This window comes from Amphiprion ocellaris, chromosome 5 (assembly GCF_022539595.1).
Source record: "Amphiprion ocellaris isolate individual 3 ecotype Okinawa chromosome 5, ASM2253959v1, whole genome shotgun sequence".
Lineage (NCBI taxonomy): Eukaryota > Metazoa > Chordata > Actinopteri > Pomacentridae > Amphiprion > Amphiprion ocellaris.
The window spans coordinates 35,409,708-35,423,719 of record NC_072770.1 but is presented as its reverse complement, the minus strand read 5'-3'; the positions used below and the strand labels follow the sequence as shown (position 1 = coordinate 35,423,719).

Sequence of the window (14,012 nt, the reverse complement as noted above, 5' to 3'; positions counted from 1 at the left end):
GGACACGCGCATTGGATCGAAAATCACGCGATATGATAGGAACTTATCGCGATAGTTTCCTAGTGCTAGTACCGTAAACACAGTGGGAGTAGCGTTATTAATCGACACAAGAACCCTGCGCAGTAAAGAAAGTTAGGAATAAAGTAATGTGTATTTTTTAATCTGCTACCTGCAACCTTCTGAACTTATACTTGAATATACTGTTTAAAATATGTTTGAGAAAGTGTAGCTGTTGTGTGGTCGAATCCACCAGCACCTTCTCCCCTTTTCATCTCCTCTGTTTACTGACAGCTTCTAGGCTTTGCTCCAGGCAGTGAAATGAACGCAGAAGTAAAGAAGAAAGTAACAGCAGGTGCTATGTCCTCTCAGTCTGAGGTAGGAACCAATTTTAACTTCTCTGTTTGCGGCTCATGTGTTTTTGTCGAACGTCATAAGTAGGATTTTGTAAAATATAGAAGTTCATGTAGAAGTTCACTGGCATGATAGAATAGAACAGAAAGATCCCCAAGTGGAAATTCTGTTGTTACAGCAGCAAAGCACAACGAGTAAAGTGACCACCACCACAATGCAAATAAGAAAAAAAAGAACACGACCTGGCAAAATAAGGCGCTTGACTTGAATAAAATAAACACTTTGGGGGTATTTTAAAGAGGAAGACAGAGTAATACAACTTTTTCAAAGAGCAGCTGGAAAATATCTCCAAAGAGTGACAGAACATCTCCTAAAATTTGGTATCTTCCATGCCAAGAAGTACTGAGTTGGCATACACAAAGTACTGAAAAGAATGGAAGCCTGAATCTCAGTAATGAAAAATATAGTGACTTCTGTTGTATTAAGTTCCTACTGTGTGGCCTACATGAGCAACATTAAAATGCTGCTTTGCATGAAGAATATTAATACAATGATATGACATATAACTGTACATCACTCACAGGGGAATTATTCTGTCTTGAGTAGTTTTACTGTTAACACTTTAAGGACATTTTCTTGGCCATACTTAGATATTTTTGCTTATCTAACATTTTACTTGCAATACTTGTAACAGTGTAGTTTTAGTATTTTACTTAAATACAGGATCCCCAACTATGCTTACAGGTCAATGCTCTGTGTCTTCCAATAATAATTTATACAACTGTCGGTTTTTGTCCTTTATCGTCTTATTAATGAAAAATTCTCATTATAGTAATCTGTTGTCATTGTGTCTACATGTTTTGTTACACCGTTTATGGCGCTGCATGTGGGCAAATGCATATCAAAAAACAAGACTGACTTGAATTATCTTGCACAACTGAAACCAGAGTTTTGAATCTCCAACATTTTGCATTAAAAATAATCTGCTTTTAAGGCTCACCTGACATTTTCACTAGTCAGACTATCATAAACAAACAAATCACATCTATTTTTACGTGCCTCATTGACATGTTTGGTCTTTCAATTCCACGAAAGCACCAGCATTTAGTAGTGTACCAGTTCAGGTACACTACACTTCAGCCGAAATGGCTCCAAAGTCTGCCAGATGATGTGCTCATCATTTCGTTCAGCTGAACTGAGTTGACTGTTGGTATCACTGGGCCATCATTTTTTGTTCAACCAGGCTGTGGCTAAAAAAAAAAAAAAAAAAAAAAAAAATACAGCTGAAGACACAGATTCAGAGCTGGATGGTCAGCGCTTTCATGTGGCCTGTGATCCTTTCAAGTCAATCATTAAACACAGGGTACACAACTCCAGTCAGTGTCCGGTCAGATTTTTGCAACGCTGCCTCACTGCTGAGCTGGAGCACACTGAGCAGCTTTCCACAGGAATCCACAGGTTTCATATCCCATTGGCAGCTTTCACAGGTAGGCAGCCTCATGAGAAAGTACAGTTTTAAAAGGAAATGTCGTGGCAAAATTGCAATGATGGAGACAGTTTTGTAGGTGAGGATTTGGTTGATATAGACACAAACAAAGTAAGCAAAAGACTGTGCACCTTCCAGCAGGTACTACTTGAGAAAATGTTCCTTCATGTGGGTAAAATAGGGATAAAACGACTCCACACACTCGTTAAACCCTGATTTAATCATGTGCAAGATATTAACTGAGGTACTAATCAGAGCAATGATTGAACACCGCCATAAATTTGAGTTCACACTGTCTTCCACAAAGATTACTTTTGAGGTTAGCACGATATACGGAATAAGTGTATATACAGTTAAACCTTTGCAAGACAGAAGTGGCCACCAACCACCAAATTATTTCTAAATTACTGTAAAATATGACATTATCCTTTTCATCTGCATATTGTGGTTGTGCTACATGTATGTATGTAACGTGATTTTGTGCTGTCTTTATAAACTATGACTCAAATTTTTATTCCCTCAGGAAGTTTCTGCTCAGACTCACTGAACTGTCAATGGCCCGTGTTCTTTCCCTTTTCCGGCCTCTGCCTCTTCTGGCCCTCGTGGGCAGGAGAAAACCTGCATTGTGCAAAATGTCAATGGACTCACGGGCACGTGAAGTTTTTGCAGCAGCCGTGGAGGCTGTGCAGCCAGACACTGTGGTCCGGCAAAGCATAGAGCGCAAAGAAGACTCAGTCGTTATTGACGGTCACAAATTCACACTCAAACACAACCTGCACCTGGTGGGCTTTGGGAAGGCCGTGCTGGGAATGGCTGCTGAGGCGGAGAGGATCGTGGGTGATCATTTAGTAAAAGGAGTCATAAGCGTGCCCCATGGGATTCAGCAGACGTTGCAGCAGCACGGGAAAGGGTAAACAGTAATACCAGAAATGAACAAGTTAGAAAATTATGTAGAAAGTAAGATTAAGCATAATAGAATTTCTTGCTTCCATCACAGCCATCTGTTGTTAAAAGAAAACAGTCGCATCAAAGTAATGGAAGGAGCTAAACACAACTTGCCTGACGCTGACGCCCAGAATGCAGCTGAAGGGATCAGGCAGTTAGCCAGTGAGCTAACAGAGAGAGACCTGCTGCTGGTACTCATTTCAGGTAACTCTTTCACTTATTACGTATCCTTACAGCTAAATATCATAGAATGTAAATTTTAACACAAGGTGGTTCATCTGTGTCTAGGTGGAGGCTCTGCACTACTACCTGCTCCAATTCCACCAATCTCACTGCAAGAGAAACTGGATGTGACCCGCAAACTTGCAGCTGCTGGTGCCACTATTCAAGAGCTGAACACTGTTCGTCGTGCCCTTTCTTTCTTAAAGGGTGGAGGTCTTGCACATCATGCTCACCCCGCGCAGGTAATTGACCTGTATTTTTTAACAGCTATTTATTGAAGAGAAGTCATTCATCACTGAAGTATCACTCCTCTAATCCCTTCTTCACAGGTGGTTGCTCTGATACTGTCCGATGTGATTGGGGATCCACTTGATTTGATAGCTAGTGGCCCCACAGTAAAGAGCAAAGTTTGGCCTGAGGAAATTTTGTCCATCCTTGAACGTTACAAGCTATTGGACTCTCTACCAGCATCAGTAAGGGATGTCCTTGGAAGACCAGGGCCCCGGTGGAAAGATAATAAGGATGAATCTGATACACCAGCACATGTTCTCAATGCCGTCATTGGCTCTAACAGTGTTGCCCTTAAGTGTGCAGGTCGCCGTGCTCGAGAGCTCGGCTTCCGGCCCGTTGTGCTTTCACCGGGAGTGTGTGGCGATGTGAAGTCTGTCTCTAGGCTTTATGGCCTTCTGGCCCGCTTCGCCAGCTCTCGAGAAGAACCTCCTCCTGAGATTGCCGCTGAGCTGCTGAGGCTGGGGCCTGAAGTCGGTGTAGAGACCTGGGACCTCTGCCGTACCATGCAGGTCTTGGATGAAATGCGCATGGAGGGATGGGGTGCCACGTGTCTGTTAGCCGGAGGTGAGCCCACTGTGGAGCTGACAGGCAAAGGTCGAGGTGGTCGAAACCAGGAGCTGGCTCTGCGAGTGGGACTTGAGCTGGGAAGTCTGAATCTCCCACCCAATGGTCCCGTCTTCCTGAGTGGTGGCACTGATGGTCAGGACGGACCCACTGAAGCAGCAGGGGCTATTACTGATGGAGGCTTGTGTGATGAAGCACAATCGCAGGGGTTGGACATCAACAGCTGCCTTACCAACAATGATTCTTACACGTTTTTGTCTCGTCTTTCTGATGGCAAACGTTTACTTGTACCCGGCCTAACCTGCACCAATGTAATGGATGTGCACATGCTACTTATCCCAGCAGTACCCATTAATATAAGATAATTCCAAAGAACACCAAATCAAATAATCTAATGGACTGGGACAGATTCTTCCAGCCCTGGTGCTGGTCTCTTCAGCAGCTTAAAGGTAAAATATGATGATGATGATTTTGTTCAGTTCATCTGAAAGGGACTGTGCATCATTTCAAACTTGTGCGAACACACAGCAGTACATTGTCTGGTACTGCAAAGCTGTCTTTACCATTATGGTAGTAATAAACATAGTTAGTTTTAACAGCTGACCATAGGATGGCTCATAAAAAGGATTAAATACCTGTTTGGACCTTTTCATGTTTCATTATTTTTTTCCAAAATCACAGTGGATTTAATAAGCTTTAATACATGACTGAAAAACACTGTCCTCACACTCCTCAAGTTGGCAACACTGCAATATCAATAGGTTGATTTCACCATTCCATTAACATCACACATTGTTGGAAGTTCTTCCTTGCAAAACTGCTTTAAGCGCTTTTGAAAGACAAGTTCAAGTCCTCCTTTAAATCACAAACTGGACTGCAATATCGACGTTGAACTGGTTCCTTCAGGACATTAACATAATACATTTCTAATCAGTTCTTGGCTTTTTCTTGCAGAGTGCAGCAGGTCTCCTCCAGGATTTAATACTGTCGTTTCCCACAATTTACCAACATGCTTCATGTTTGAAGCTGGAGAGGTTCTGCTGATTTGCAGTATAGCCAATATCTTGTGTGACAGTAACAGTCCAACTACTGCACTGCCTTCATTACTTTTCAGGACTTTTAGAGTATACTTACATCCTTGCCTTAATTTGAACTTTTCTGCAGAATGCTGTAATTTCTGCCAAGACATTGATTGAACTGCTTTTGGCCATTTAAAGGTCCACTGTGTAGCATTTAGTGGCATCTAGTGGTGATATTGCAGATTGTAACCAAGCGCATACAACTTGTCTCAACCAGCTCTTCTCACCCTCTAGAAGAACATACAGATACTGTTAAAACTTTGAAAGGTGCTGCTGGAGCCAGTGTTGGTTTGCCTGTTCTGGTTTACTGTATAAACTTGGCTCTATCCCTCTAAAGATATAAAGAGGTCACAGCAACTCAACCATTCCTGTATTAGGTGATTATACACTCATAAAATGATAGGAATACTTTATTTCATTTCTGCAAACAGATTAACCTGAATCCTACACATTAGTCCTTTAACGTGTGGAATTTAGGTGAATCATTTTAAATGGGGTGAGTGTACTTCTGTAATCAGGTACATTGCGGTATATGTTTGTTCTTAGTTTTGATCAGTTTGTAAACAATTATTATCACTGGCACAGGAGGTTACTGTAAGTCAACGTTGAACATAAGAAGATATGAAAAAATTAAAGAGGATGGGTACTTCTGACTGACACTGCAAGCACACAATGCTTCCTACACATGAGAAACAAGTGAATAGTCAAAAATATGTAAGATGTAAACTGCTTTTCATGCGTCTGTTTTCCAAAGGGCCATACACATTATTCATTAAACAGCAGTGTTAAAAATGACCCTGTCCACTGCAATGTATTACTCTGATCAATACTTAGGCACGTACACAGCACTCACTGTCACTCACTCCTGTTGTTGCAATTCAGTCTTACCATTAAATAATCTGTCTCCCACATCCTGTGTGTCTGAACATGAAAAATACAGTATTTTGTCCATCCATTAACCATTTACATCAAGTGTTTTCTCTTGTGTATGGTCCCACAATTGAAAATTTAATGTCTGCCATCAAACCCAGCACACCCAATTCACAGGCAAACCCATGAATATTTTTCACATTTCTAATGAACCCACTTAAAAAAGTAAAAAAGTGGACCATTTAGTCAAACATCAGTTTAGTTTTTTTTTAATGCAGAAAAAGATTCTGTTCTGTGTGACACTTGTTATGGATAAAAAGTCATGTTTTGGTGTGGGGTTGGTAGATGGTAAGGCCATCCTGAGACAGTCTTCTTTGCACTGAAGGCCAAAACTTACATCTAATGTCTCTGGGAGATGCAAACTGTCCAGCCCTCACTTGGATAAAGTCCAAAGATCGATGTCCTTTTAATCCCGATGAGTCTTCAGAGTGTCTCCTGCTCGACTTTCCCTACAAGGACAACACAATGTCATTACTGACCAAAACAATAACAAAAAGGTAACAGCAATTGCATTTAAGTATGATTAAACATCTATAAAACTATTTTGCACTTTATACCATACCATCATCGCTTTTGCTTTTTAACTGCATTTTCTTCCTGATTTATAATGGACAGCTGATTTGCTGATTCCAAACCAGTTAGCAGTGTCTGTCTCATTGTATGCCTCTTAGCTAAGCACCGGGATGGATGTCTTCTTCTCAGATTACAATTCTGTGCTATTACACACTGCTAAGTGATGCTGTAGTTTGGATTACCTGTTAACTTTACATATACAGCTTATGCATAACGGTGACATGATGTTGAAGCTTTAGCTGAGACATTTTTAATACATTACATCCATTCAATTTTGCAACAAAGTCCACTAACAATTAGAAAGGAGACTATATCGGACCCAAGGTGCAACTTCTGCACTAATGGTGGTTAATACTGACTGTAGTTTTTTTGGGAGAGTGTAAGGTGGGTAGGCTGCCTGAGTAAATGACCATATAATCGGACACCTACCATCCACTGAGGTGAGGAGCTGTATCAGGTGTGCCTCCGTTCTGTCCAGTCCCTGAACAGCAACACACAGAAATGAGGCTAACGTGGCTAGCATGGGTTTAGCAAGCACTGGCCTGGTAAGGACGAATCAAACTCACCTTGTCGATAATACATATCGTTCACTGTGTTCCCGTAGACTTTCCACGCAAAGTGAATTCCGATGAGGCTGACAATTAACCAGCTGAGTAGGATTTTGAATATAGAGACTCTCATGTCGTTGGCGAGCCAGTCGTCCACAAACTCCGAGAGAAACGACAGGCAGCCGTCAGCGATGCGGGACAAAAACTCAAAATCCCACGGCTCCTCCATGGTGTCCGGCTATCCAGCTAACGCGGAATTAATCTGTTGAATTTTCTGACTGCTGGAGAGTTTAAAAATCATCACTTTGGCTTGGTGGCGTTACCCTTCTCCCCATCGCTACCGTTACGATGTTTATGCAGGCAGGTTTGAGGAGTCGGAAATGACGTCAATACGCAGACGTCCTACCTCACAAAGTACGCAGCCTCCAAAACAACGTTCAATTCCTGCTTGAGCTAAACCATAAATTTTAGTATTTCTCTGCTATATTTATTAAATTTCTCCTATATATCAAAGTATTTAGCATATGGAATGGAATGCTACTACTAGCCTGGAATAGCAAAGTAGTTCCCCCCATTAGTAAACTATATTCGCTGTCTTTATTCAAATTATAGGAGGCAAAATCAGATGTTACTTTCATACGTGCTACCCAGAAGCGAGCTCCGTCTATAAATGTATTTTATGTGATCGTACCGACATGTCTTGTGTGACCGAAATGCTTGCAAAAATCCTGCATTTAAACGCACTGCACTCCGCTATATCAAACCAGGTGGCACCGGTGGCGTCTGAAAATAATTAATTTAAATGTTGGTTTAGCCCTGCAAAAACATGGTGTCGTTCCGGACATACATTACATCCCTTGTAGATGACGAAAAATTGGGTGAAAACGCACGAGGGGGTAGTTTATTGGAGAATAATAACGTTTTGCTTGCTCTCCCTCGAGTCACGATGCTAAGCTACATAGCTAATGTTTACTCTGCAAAAGCAGGTGACTGTTCTAGTTCAGTTTTCTTGCATAGGGCAATGCAGTACACACTTGTAGTGTCGCCTATCAAGATCCTGCAATGACTAAACACACAAAACATGTCGCATATTTCGCTTACCAAGCTAAAATTTGCACAGCTAAAATGCTTTACGCAGTGCTTTACGTTGCAGTACGGATCGTACCCTGTGGGGGCGGGACCAGCCGGAGCCACCGAGCAACCTGATTGGTCAGCCGGACTTGTCATCAGCGATTCCGGATGTCTGCTGTGGTAAGAGGAGAATTTGTTTTCTGCCTCTCATCCTTGACAGCTTGTGTGCAGCGGGGCTGCCGATGAAAGTTAATGTAGCAAATTAGGTGTTTAACCCAACGTCTCGACGGAACTAAAGCGTAAGTATCGTTCTGTGTGTTTATCTGTCTAATTTTAGACGATCACGGTTGTCTCCATGAGCACTGTTAAGCCAAGGCCATGAAACTGATCTGTGTGTGTCGCTTGCTAGCAGATAGTGTTAGCCATGTAACTCCAGTCAACATTTACTGAGTGGCACCGGAATTACCAGTCAAACATTTATTACAGTAGAAATGTAAGCTTTCTTCGCCGTGTGCAAATTAGCAGACAGGCTATCTTTAGCCGCTTAACTATCTTAAGTTGGTATTAAACAAGCGTTAGCTCCTTTGCTCTGGCGGTAAACTATTAATTTGCTTGTTTATCTTCAGTGTAATATTAGACAGACTGCTACAATCTATAATCAGGTTTAAATACCACAGTCTGTTTGGTATCTTTGAGTTTTAATTCTTCCCTACTCATGTGACCTGACCACTGGTCCAGTGTGAGTGCTCGTATTCATAAAAGACTCGAGATGCATCATGTCTCAATGTTCAGCTACAATCACTAAAATGAATTAGTTGTAATGCTATTTGTTGATAATTTTTTTTTTTTGGCTCCAGTGATTGGGATGGTATCATGGAGAGAGCCAATCACCAAGAAGGAGAGGCACAGGGAGTGAAGATTTGTGATCCCCCGTCTGAGATCAATCCACCTGGTAATAACAGATATATTCCTACATTAAAACTCTTCTCATTTCAGTCTTCATTTTCATCATTCATTTCATAATTTAGTTTTGTTTTAATTTTAGCTGACACGTTGGCGACTTCTCTCTCCCTCTTGGGGAATCACATGTTTCCTGATCCAGTGGAGAGAAACGACAGCACCACTGTTAACAGAGATGAGCCTGCGACTTCGCAACCGTCAGATGTTACAACAGAGGAACCCAGTGTGGATGCGGAGCCCCCTTCTAACCAGTTAATGAAGCTAGAGAGTGAGGAGACAGAAAACTCTGAGTGTCAGAACTTTGTGTCTGCCCAGTCAGCTGACAGAGGGACTGAGGATGCTGCCACTGACAATGACCAGAGTGACTCTGGTGAGTTTGTTGTTGCAATGTTGGCCAAGGCCAAGCTGGAGGAACAAGGTATTGGTGTGAAGGGGAGATCTTCTCCGTTGTTGGAGGCAGGAACCCAGGAATCTCCTACATTTACGTCTCATCGTGATGAGGATGTTACAGCTGACAGCTGGCGGCAGCACAGGAAGCACGTTTTTGTGCTAAGTGAAGCTGGCAAGCCCATTTATTCCCGATACGGCAGTGAAGAGGCTCTGTCATCTACAATGGGAGTCATGATGGCGCTGGTGTCGTTTGTACAAAGTGGAGATAATATCATCCGCTCAGTTTATTCAGGTGAGTGTGTTGGGCCTCAGTTGTGATGCAAATGTAACAGATTTGACCTATGCTTATTTTTTACAACGGAGCTTTTCCAACATTATTGTTCGTATCCATTTGATTCACATGTGACCTGACATTTTTTAGATGCATGCATAAGAGCAAGGGCAGCAAGAGCCAGTATTTGGAACCACCTCTAGCATGCCGTAGAGGAAAGTTAATTATTGACAAATTGCAAAATGTGCTACTCTGCAGGGAACAGTGTCTGAAATACAATGAGCACAGACAAGCCCATGTATTCACAGTATTGCTTTACATTAACTTTGTAATTATTTGACATTGGTATATTTACATTCATTATCCGTATTCTCTCTCCCTTGTCCACAAGATGTTCTTGAGCCCAAAGCCACAAAGCATTGCTAGCACTTTAGGCAGGTGTTTATTGTTGCTTCCAGTATTATTTGTCTAACTTTTTCCCACATTTTGTCTCCCTTCCTTTAGAGGAACATACTGTGGTGTTCTTACAGAAAGGGCCCCTAGTGCTGGTGTGTGTTTCCAGCAGCCGCCAGTCTGAGCAGCAGCTGCGAGGAGAGCTCATGTACGTGTACTATCAGATCATCAGCATGCTCACCCAGGCCAGCATATCCCGCATCTTTGAACACAAGAAAAACTATGACCTGAGGAGACTCCTAGCAGGCTCAGAGAAGATCCTCGACGGTCTCCTCAATCTGGTGGATTCGGACCCCAGCTTCCTGCTAGCAGCAGTGCACTGCTTGCCTCTAGCTTCCTCTCTCAGGGACTCTCTCAGCCAGATCCTGCAGAAAGCAATCACACCCAATCTGGTTTTCTCCATCCTCATCGCCAAGAACCAATTACTAACCATCGTCCAAGAAAAGACTGTCATCGAGGACACAAGGCTGGAGCCAGCTGACGTTCACCTTCTGCTCAACCTCATTGGAGCCTCCTCTGCCTTTCAGGCTGGGGAGATCTGGACTCCCATCTGCCTCCCACTCTTTAATCCTGACTGTTACTTTTATGCATACATTTCTTACCTGGACCCTCCAGAATGCACTGTTTGTCTGCTGCTGCTCTCGACAGACAAGGAGGCTTTCTATGCTGTGGCCGAGTGCAAGAGGAAGATAGAGGAGGCCATGGTGGCTCAGAACTCCCTGAGCCTCATCGCTAAAGCTCAGTCGTACAGCGTGAGCCAGGTGGGAGTTTCAGACCTCAGACACTTCATGTACAAGCCTTTTGATGTGCCAGACAACTTCCGCCAGCTCACTCAGTTCACCAGGTGTGTGTGTGTGTGTGTGTCTTGGTGTGTTTGTCTCTTGTCAATGTCATGCAACCACAGGAGGGCTAAAAGAACGTGATCTTTATATTAACAAAAAACAAATGTGTTCCCCGATTATACAGTTGCATAATATCTTTTTTGTTCTTAAAATAATTCTAGCAATATGACAGTATAATACCTTTTCATTAAGAGCAAATACAAAAGCCCATTTACTCTATGGAAGACATCCAGCTGTTTAATTAATGAGCTAAACTGAAAGCATTAAGTTGAGCACTGAAAATTACATCATGCAGCTAATCCTACATCTGTAATACTACTACTACAAAAGTTCCTCTTCTTCTTCTTCCTATTCTGCTTCTATTTATTATTATTAGTCCATTTACGCAACATCATTCAGAAAATTGCTACAAAGTGAAAAAGTTTCCCTCCTAGTAACGTGGATGCCATGTCGTAGTTTCTGACAGTGCAATTTTGTCCTGTCTCAAATTCTGTTTTAATTATTTACTAATTTAGTGTCCGAGTATTTTTGCTCTTTTTATGGATTTTACTTGTCTGACATGTATTACAATTTGTGGCTGCATGTAGCCCAGAGATGGAGGCACCGTACAGCAGTGAAGAGGAGAAAATGAGACTGCTGGATCTTTATCGCTACATGCACAGCCGCATCCACAGCACCTCACGACCCCTCAAGCTCATCTACCACGTCGCCGAGAGGGAAACTCTGCTAGCCTGGGTATGTGGCTTTGTTTATGGTCACATTCTCGTTGTTCCCGTGTATAACTTATGGATACTGTCACTGAATAGATCAATAGCATTCTCATGTCTGTCTGCTCAGTGTGAAGCTGAAGCCAGGAGGCAGTTAGCTTAGCACAAAGCCTGTTAACAAAGGACAACAGCTATTCCTGCTACCTATAGAAGGACTGTTTCTTAGTAGAGTGACTATATATATATATATATATATATATATATAATCTGTTAATTAGTGAGCTTTAAAGAAACTGGAACATGGATTTCTTTTGTGCACAAAGCCTCCTGTGTTCAGTCATTATGCTAAGCTAGCTCTTTGTCGAGCCTCATAGTTAATGAATAATGATGAGATGTATAGATCTTTTCATCTAACTTAGCAAAAAAGTGAGTGAGTGTATTTACCAATATGTGTAACTTTCCTGTAATCACAACAGTGACAGATTGTTTCACGTCCTCATTTTAAATGTCCGTTTTCCCGTCCACTTTAGGTCACAAGCAAATTTGAGTTGTACACCTGCTTCAGCCCTCTGGTTACAAAGGCCTGTGCAATTACAGCCATCACTAAGCTTCTAAGATGGATTAAAAAGGAGGAGGACCGTCTCTTCATCAGATACCCCCCAAAATATTCAACCACTCCAAACCCCAGCAAGAGCTCCCGAGGTGGCAAATCTGACCAGCAAGACTCCACAGATAACGGCTTCTTATCTCTTCTATAGGACTGTTAGCACTCCTATAGCGGCTCTGCCTCATTCAACAATAGTTTTACACTGGTTACAAGATATTTTTGAATCCTCTTTTGACACTTGTTGGACTTGTCAGACATTGACTACTGGAATCAAACACTACGTTTTACACTATTTAAGAAGACTAGTGTCTTTGAAACTAGTATTAATTCCTTTACCTTAACAAGAAAGCATGTCGTCGCATCACTGCTTTCGAACAGAAACAGTCAGGGCAAAACAGCATTAGTACATTTTAAATTGAACTGTGGTACAGCATAATTGCAATGATATTTAAATGTTTTTATATTGTTTTATTACAGCAACAAGAGAAAATTTTTCCTCATGGACAGTGAATGTATCACACAGGCAACAGTTCATTCATTGTCTTTTTGGAGAAAAATGGAGGCGAAAAATTAACTTAAACTACCTTTCTGTCACACATATACTTATTCGTTTCATCGCACAAACCCAAATCAATGTAACAAAACCCGATATGCAAGTATGTTGTGTTTTGGGGATTAGTACAAACTGGAATAACGACAATGTGAACTGCCAGAAGAGGGATGGGCCACCGTGTGTCATGCATGGCCACGAGCAAACAGATTGTTGTCTATGAATCTGAAGATCGCTCATCCCTGTGAAGGAATTTAATAACATGGCGCTGTTTCATATCCCACTGATGTTTCTACTCAAATTAAAACGAGGTGTCAGCCTTCATTCATGTCACAGTTTGTGCAGGAGACAAGTTAGACATCCCAGCCTTTACATGATTATTGTCACTGTTGGTGTTTTGTTAAAAGAAGTCAAACCTGCATCATCTGTTAAGATGAGAATATGCCACTAAGCTGATGCAATGTTTGTTTGTTTTTTTCTGAAGATACTTCTAGTATGATTATCACCTGAAACCTAATGTAGTGACTTATCTTTTTGGAGAATAGTTTTGTAAAGATGGTCTATAAACAGTAGCCTCATCCTTGTGTCCTTTGAGGAATCCCCTGTCAATTCAAGTCTTAAGAGTATGTCTGTAGTATTATGAAATAAATACCAGGTTGCACAAATCTATAGTTGTCCTGATTAAGTAGAGAAATGGTGAATATTTTTTGAGAAATAGAAAAGTAATATCAAGTATCAGTTGATTTTTGTGGTTGTTATTTCTCAGTTTCTTGGAAAGAACGACCTAATTTGGTACTAATTAAAGGAGAAACAAAGACCTCCAGCCTGTGTAAACCTAAAGTCAGTGCACAGCAGGTGAGCTGAACATGCAATTATGAGAGGTTTATCTGCAAGCAAGCACTGTTCAACAAGCAAGAATAAAAGTTCCAGTAATAAAGATATAATAAATGGATATTTACTTTGGTTTTAGCTGAGTTGTTCTTTGGAAGACGAATATCATGATTGGCATCACTGGAAAAGGGTGAATAATGCATCCATTTAAAAAAAAAAAAGCATTGCAAACACTTGACTATGTGTGTTAGTGGTCAGTGTCACTTGCAGGATCCATCAGGGACTGATAGTGACCTGAAAGTCTTCGCTGAACCGGTGTTTTAACCCTCCTGTTGTCCTCA

At 41.6% G+C, this 14,012-nt stretch overlaps 3 protein-coding genes across 6 annotated transcripts; 2 read left to right on the top strand and 1 right to left on the bottom strand.

The window, feature by feature from the left end:
• The first annotated feature begins 72 nt into the window (after nt 1-72).
• glyctk (glycerate kinase) lies at nt 73-4,508 on the top strand. Of its 3 annotated transcripts, XM_023294919.3 has the most exons (6): nt 73-143; nt 292-375; nt 2,361-2,747; nt 2,835-2,986; nt 3,071-3,246; nt 3,334-4,508. In XM_023294919.3, the coding sequence occupies exons 3-6, from the start codon at nt 2,392-2,394 to the stop codon at nt 4,222-4,224; spliced, it is 1,575 nt and encodes a 524-aa protein (XP_023150687.1). In that variant the 5' UTR covers nt 73-143; nt 292-375; nt 2,361-2,391; the 3' UTR covers nt 4,225-4,508. The 3 variants fall into 3 exon arrangements, with proteins under 3 accessions (XP_023150687.1, XP_054866964.1, XP_023150688.1); XM_055010989.1 differs by having other exon boundaries at nt 93-375; XM_023294920.3 differs by lacking the exons at nt 73-143; nt 292-375 and adding an exon at nt 415-1,838.
• A 1,553-nt stretch (nt 4,509-6,061) lies between these two features.
• tcta (T cell leukemia translocation altered) lies at nt 6,062-8,080 on the bottom strand. Its single transcript, XM_023294921.3, has 3 exons — nt 7,008-8,080; nt 6,871-6,922; nt 6,062-6,317 (listed from the first exon to the last, which is right to left on the bottom strand). The coding sequence occupies exons 1-3, from the start codon at nt 7,216-7,218 to the stop codon at nt 6,275-6,277; spliced, it is 306 nt and encodes a 101-aa protein (XP_023150689.1). The 5' UTR covers nt 7,219-8,080; the 3' UTR covers nt 6,062-6,274.
• Nucleotides 8,081-8,205: 125 nt separating this feature from the next.
• mon1bb (MON1 secretory trafficking family member Bb) lies at nt 8,206-13,805 on the top strand. 2 transcript variants are annotated; one of them, XM_035941342.2, is made up of 6 exons: nt 8,206-8,359; nt 8,918-9,012; nt 9,163-9,702; nt 10,186-10,978; nt 11,564-11,711; nt 12,214-13,805. In XM_035941342.2, exons 2-6 carry the CDS (start codon nt 8,934-8,936, stop codon nt 12,439-12,441), a joined length of 1,788 nt encoding a protein of 595 aa, XP_035797235.1. In that variant the 5' UTR covers nt 8,206-8,359; nt 8,918-8,933; the 3' UTR covers nt 12,442-13,805. The 2 variants fall into 2 exon arrangements, with proteins under 2 accessions (XP_035797235.1, XP_023150682.1); XM_023294914.3 differs by having other exon boundaries at nt 9,106-9,702.
• Nucleotides 13,806-14,012: the final 207 nt, after the last annotated feature.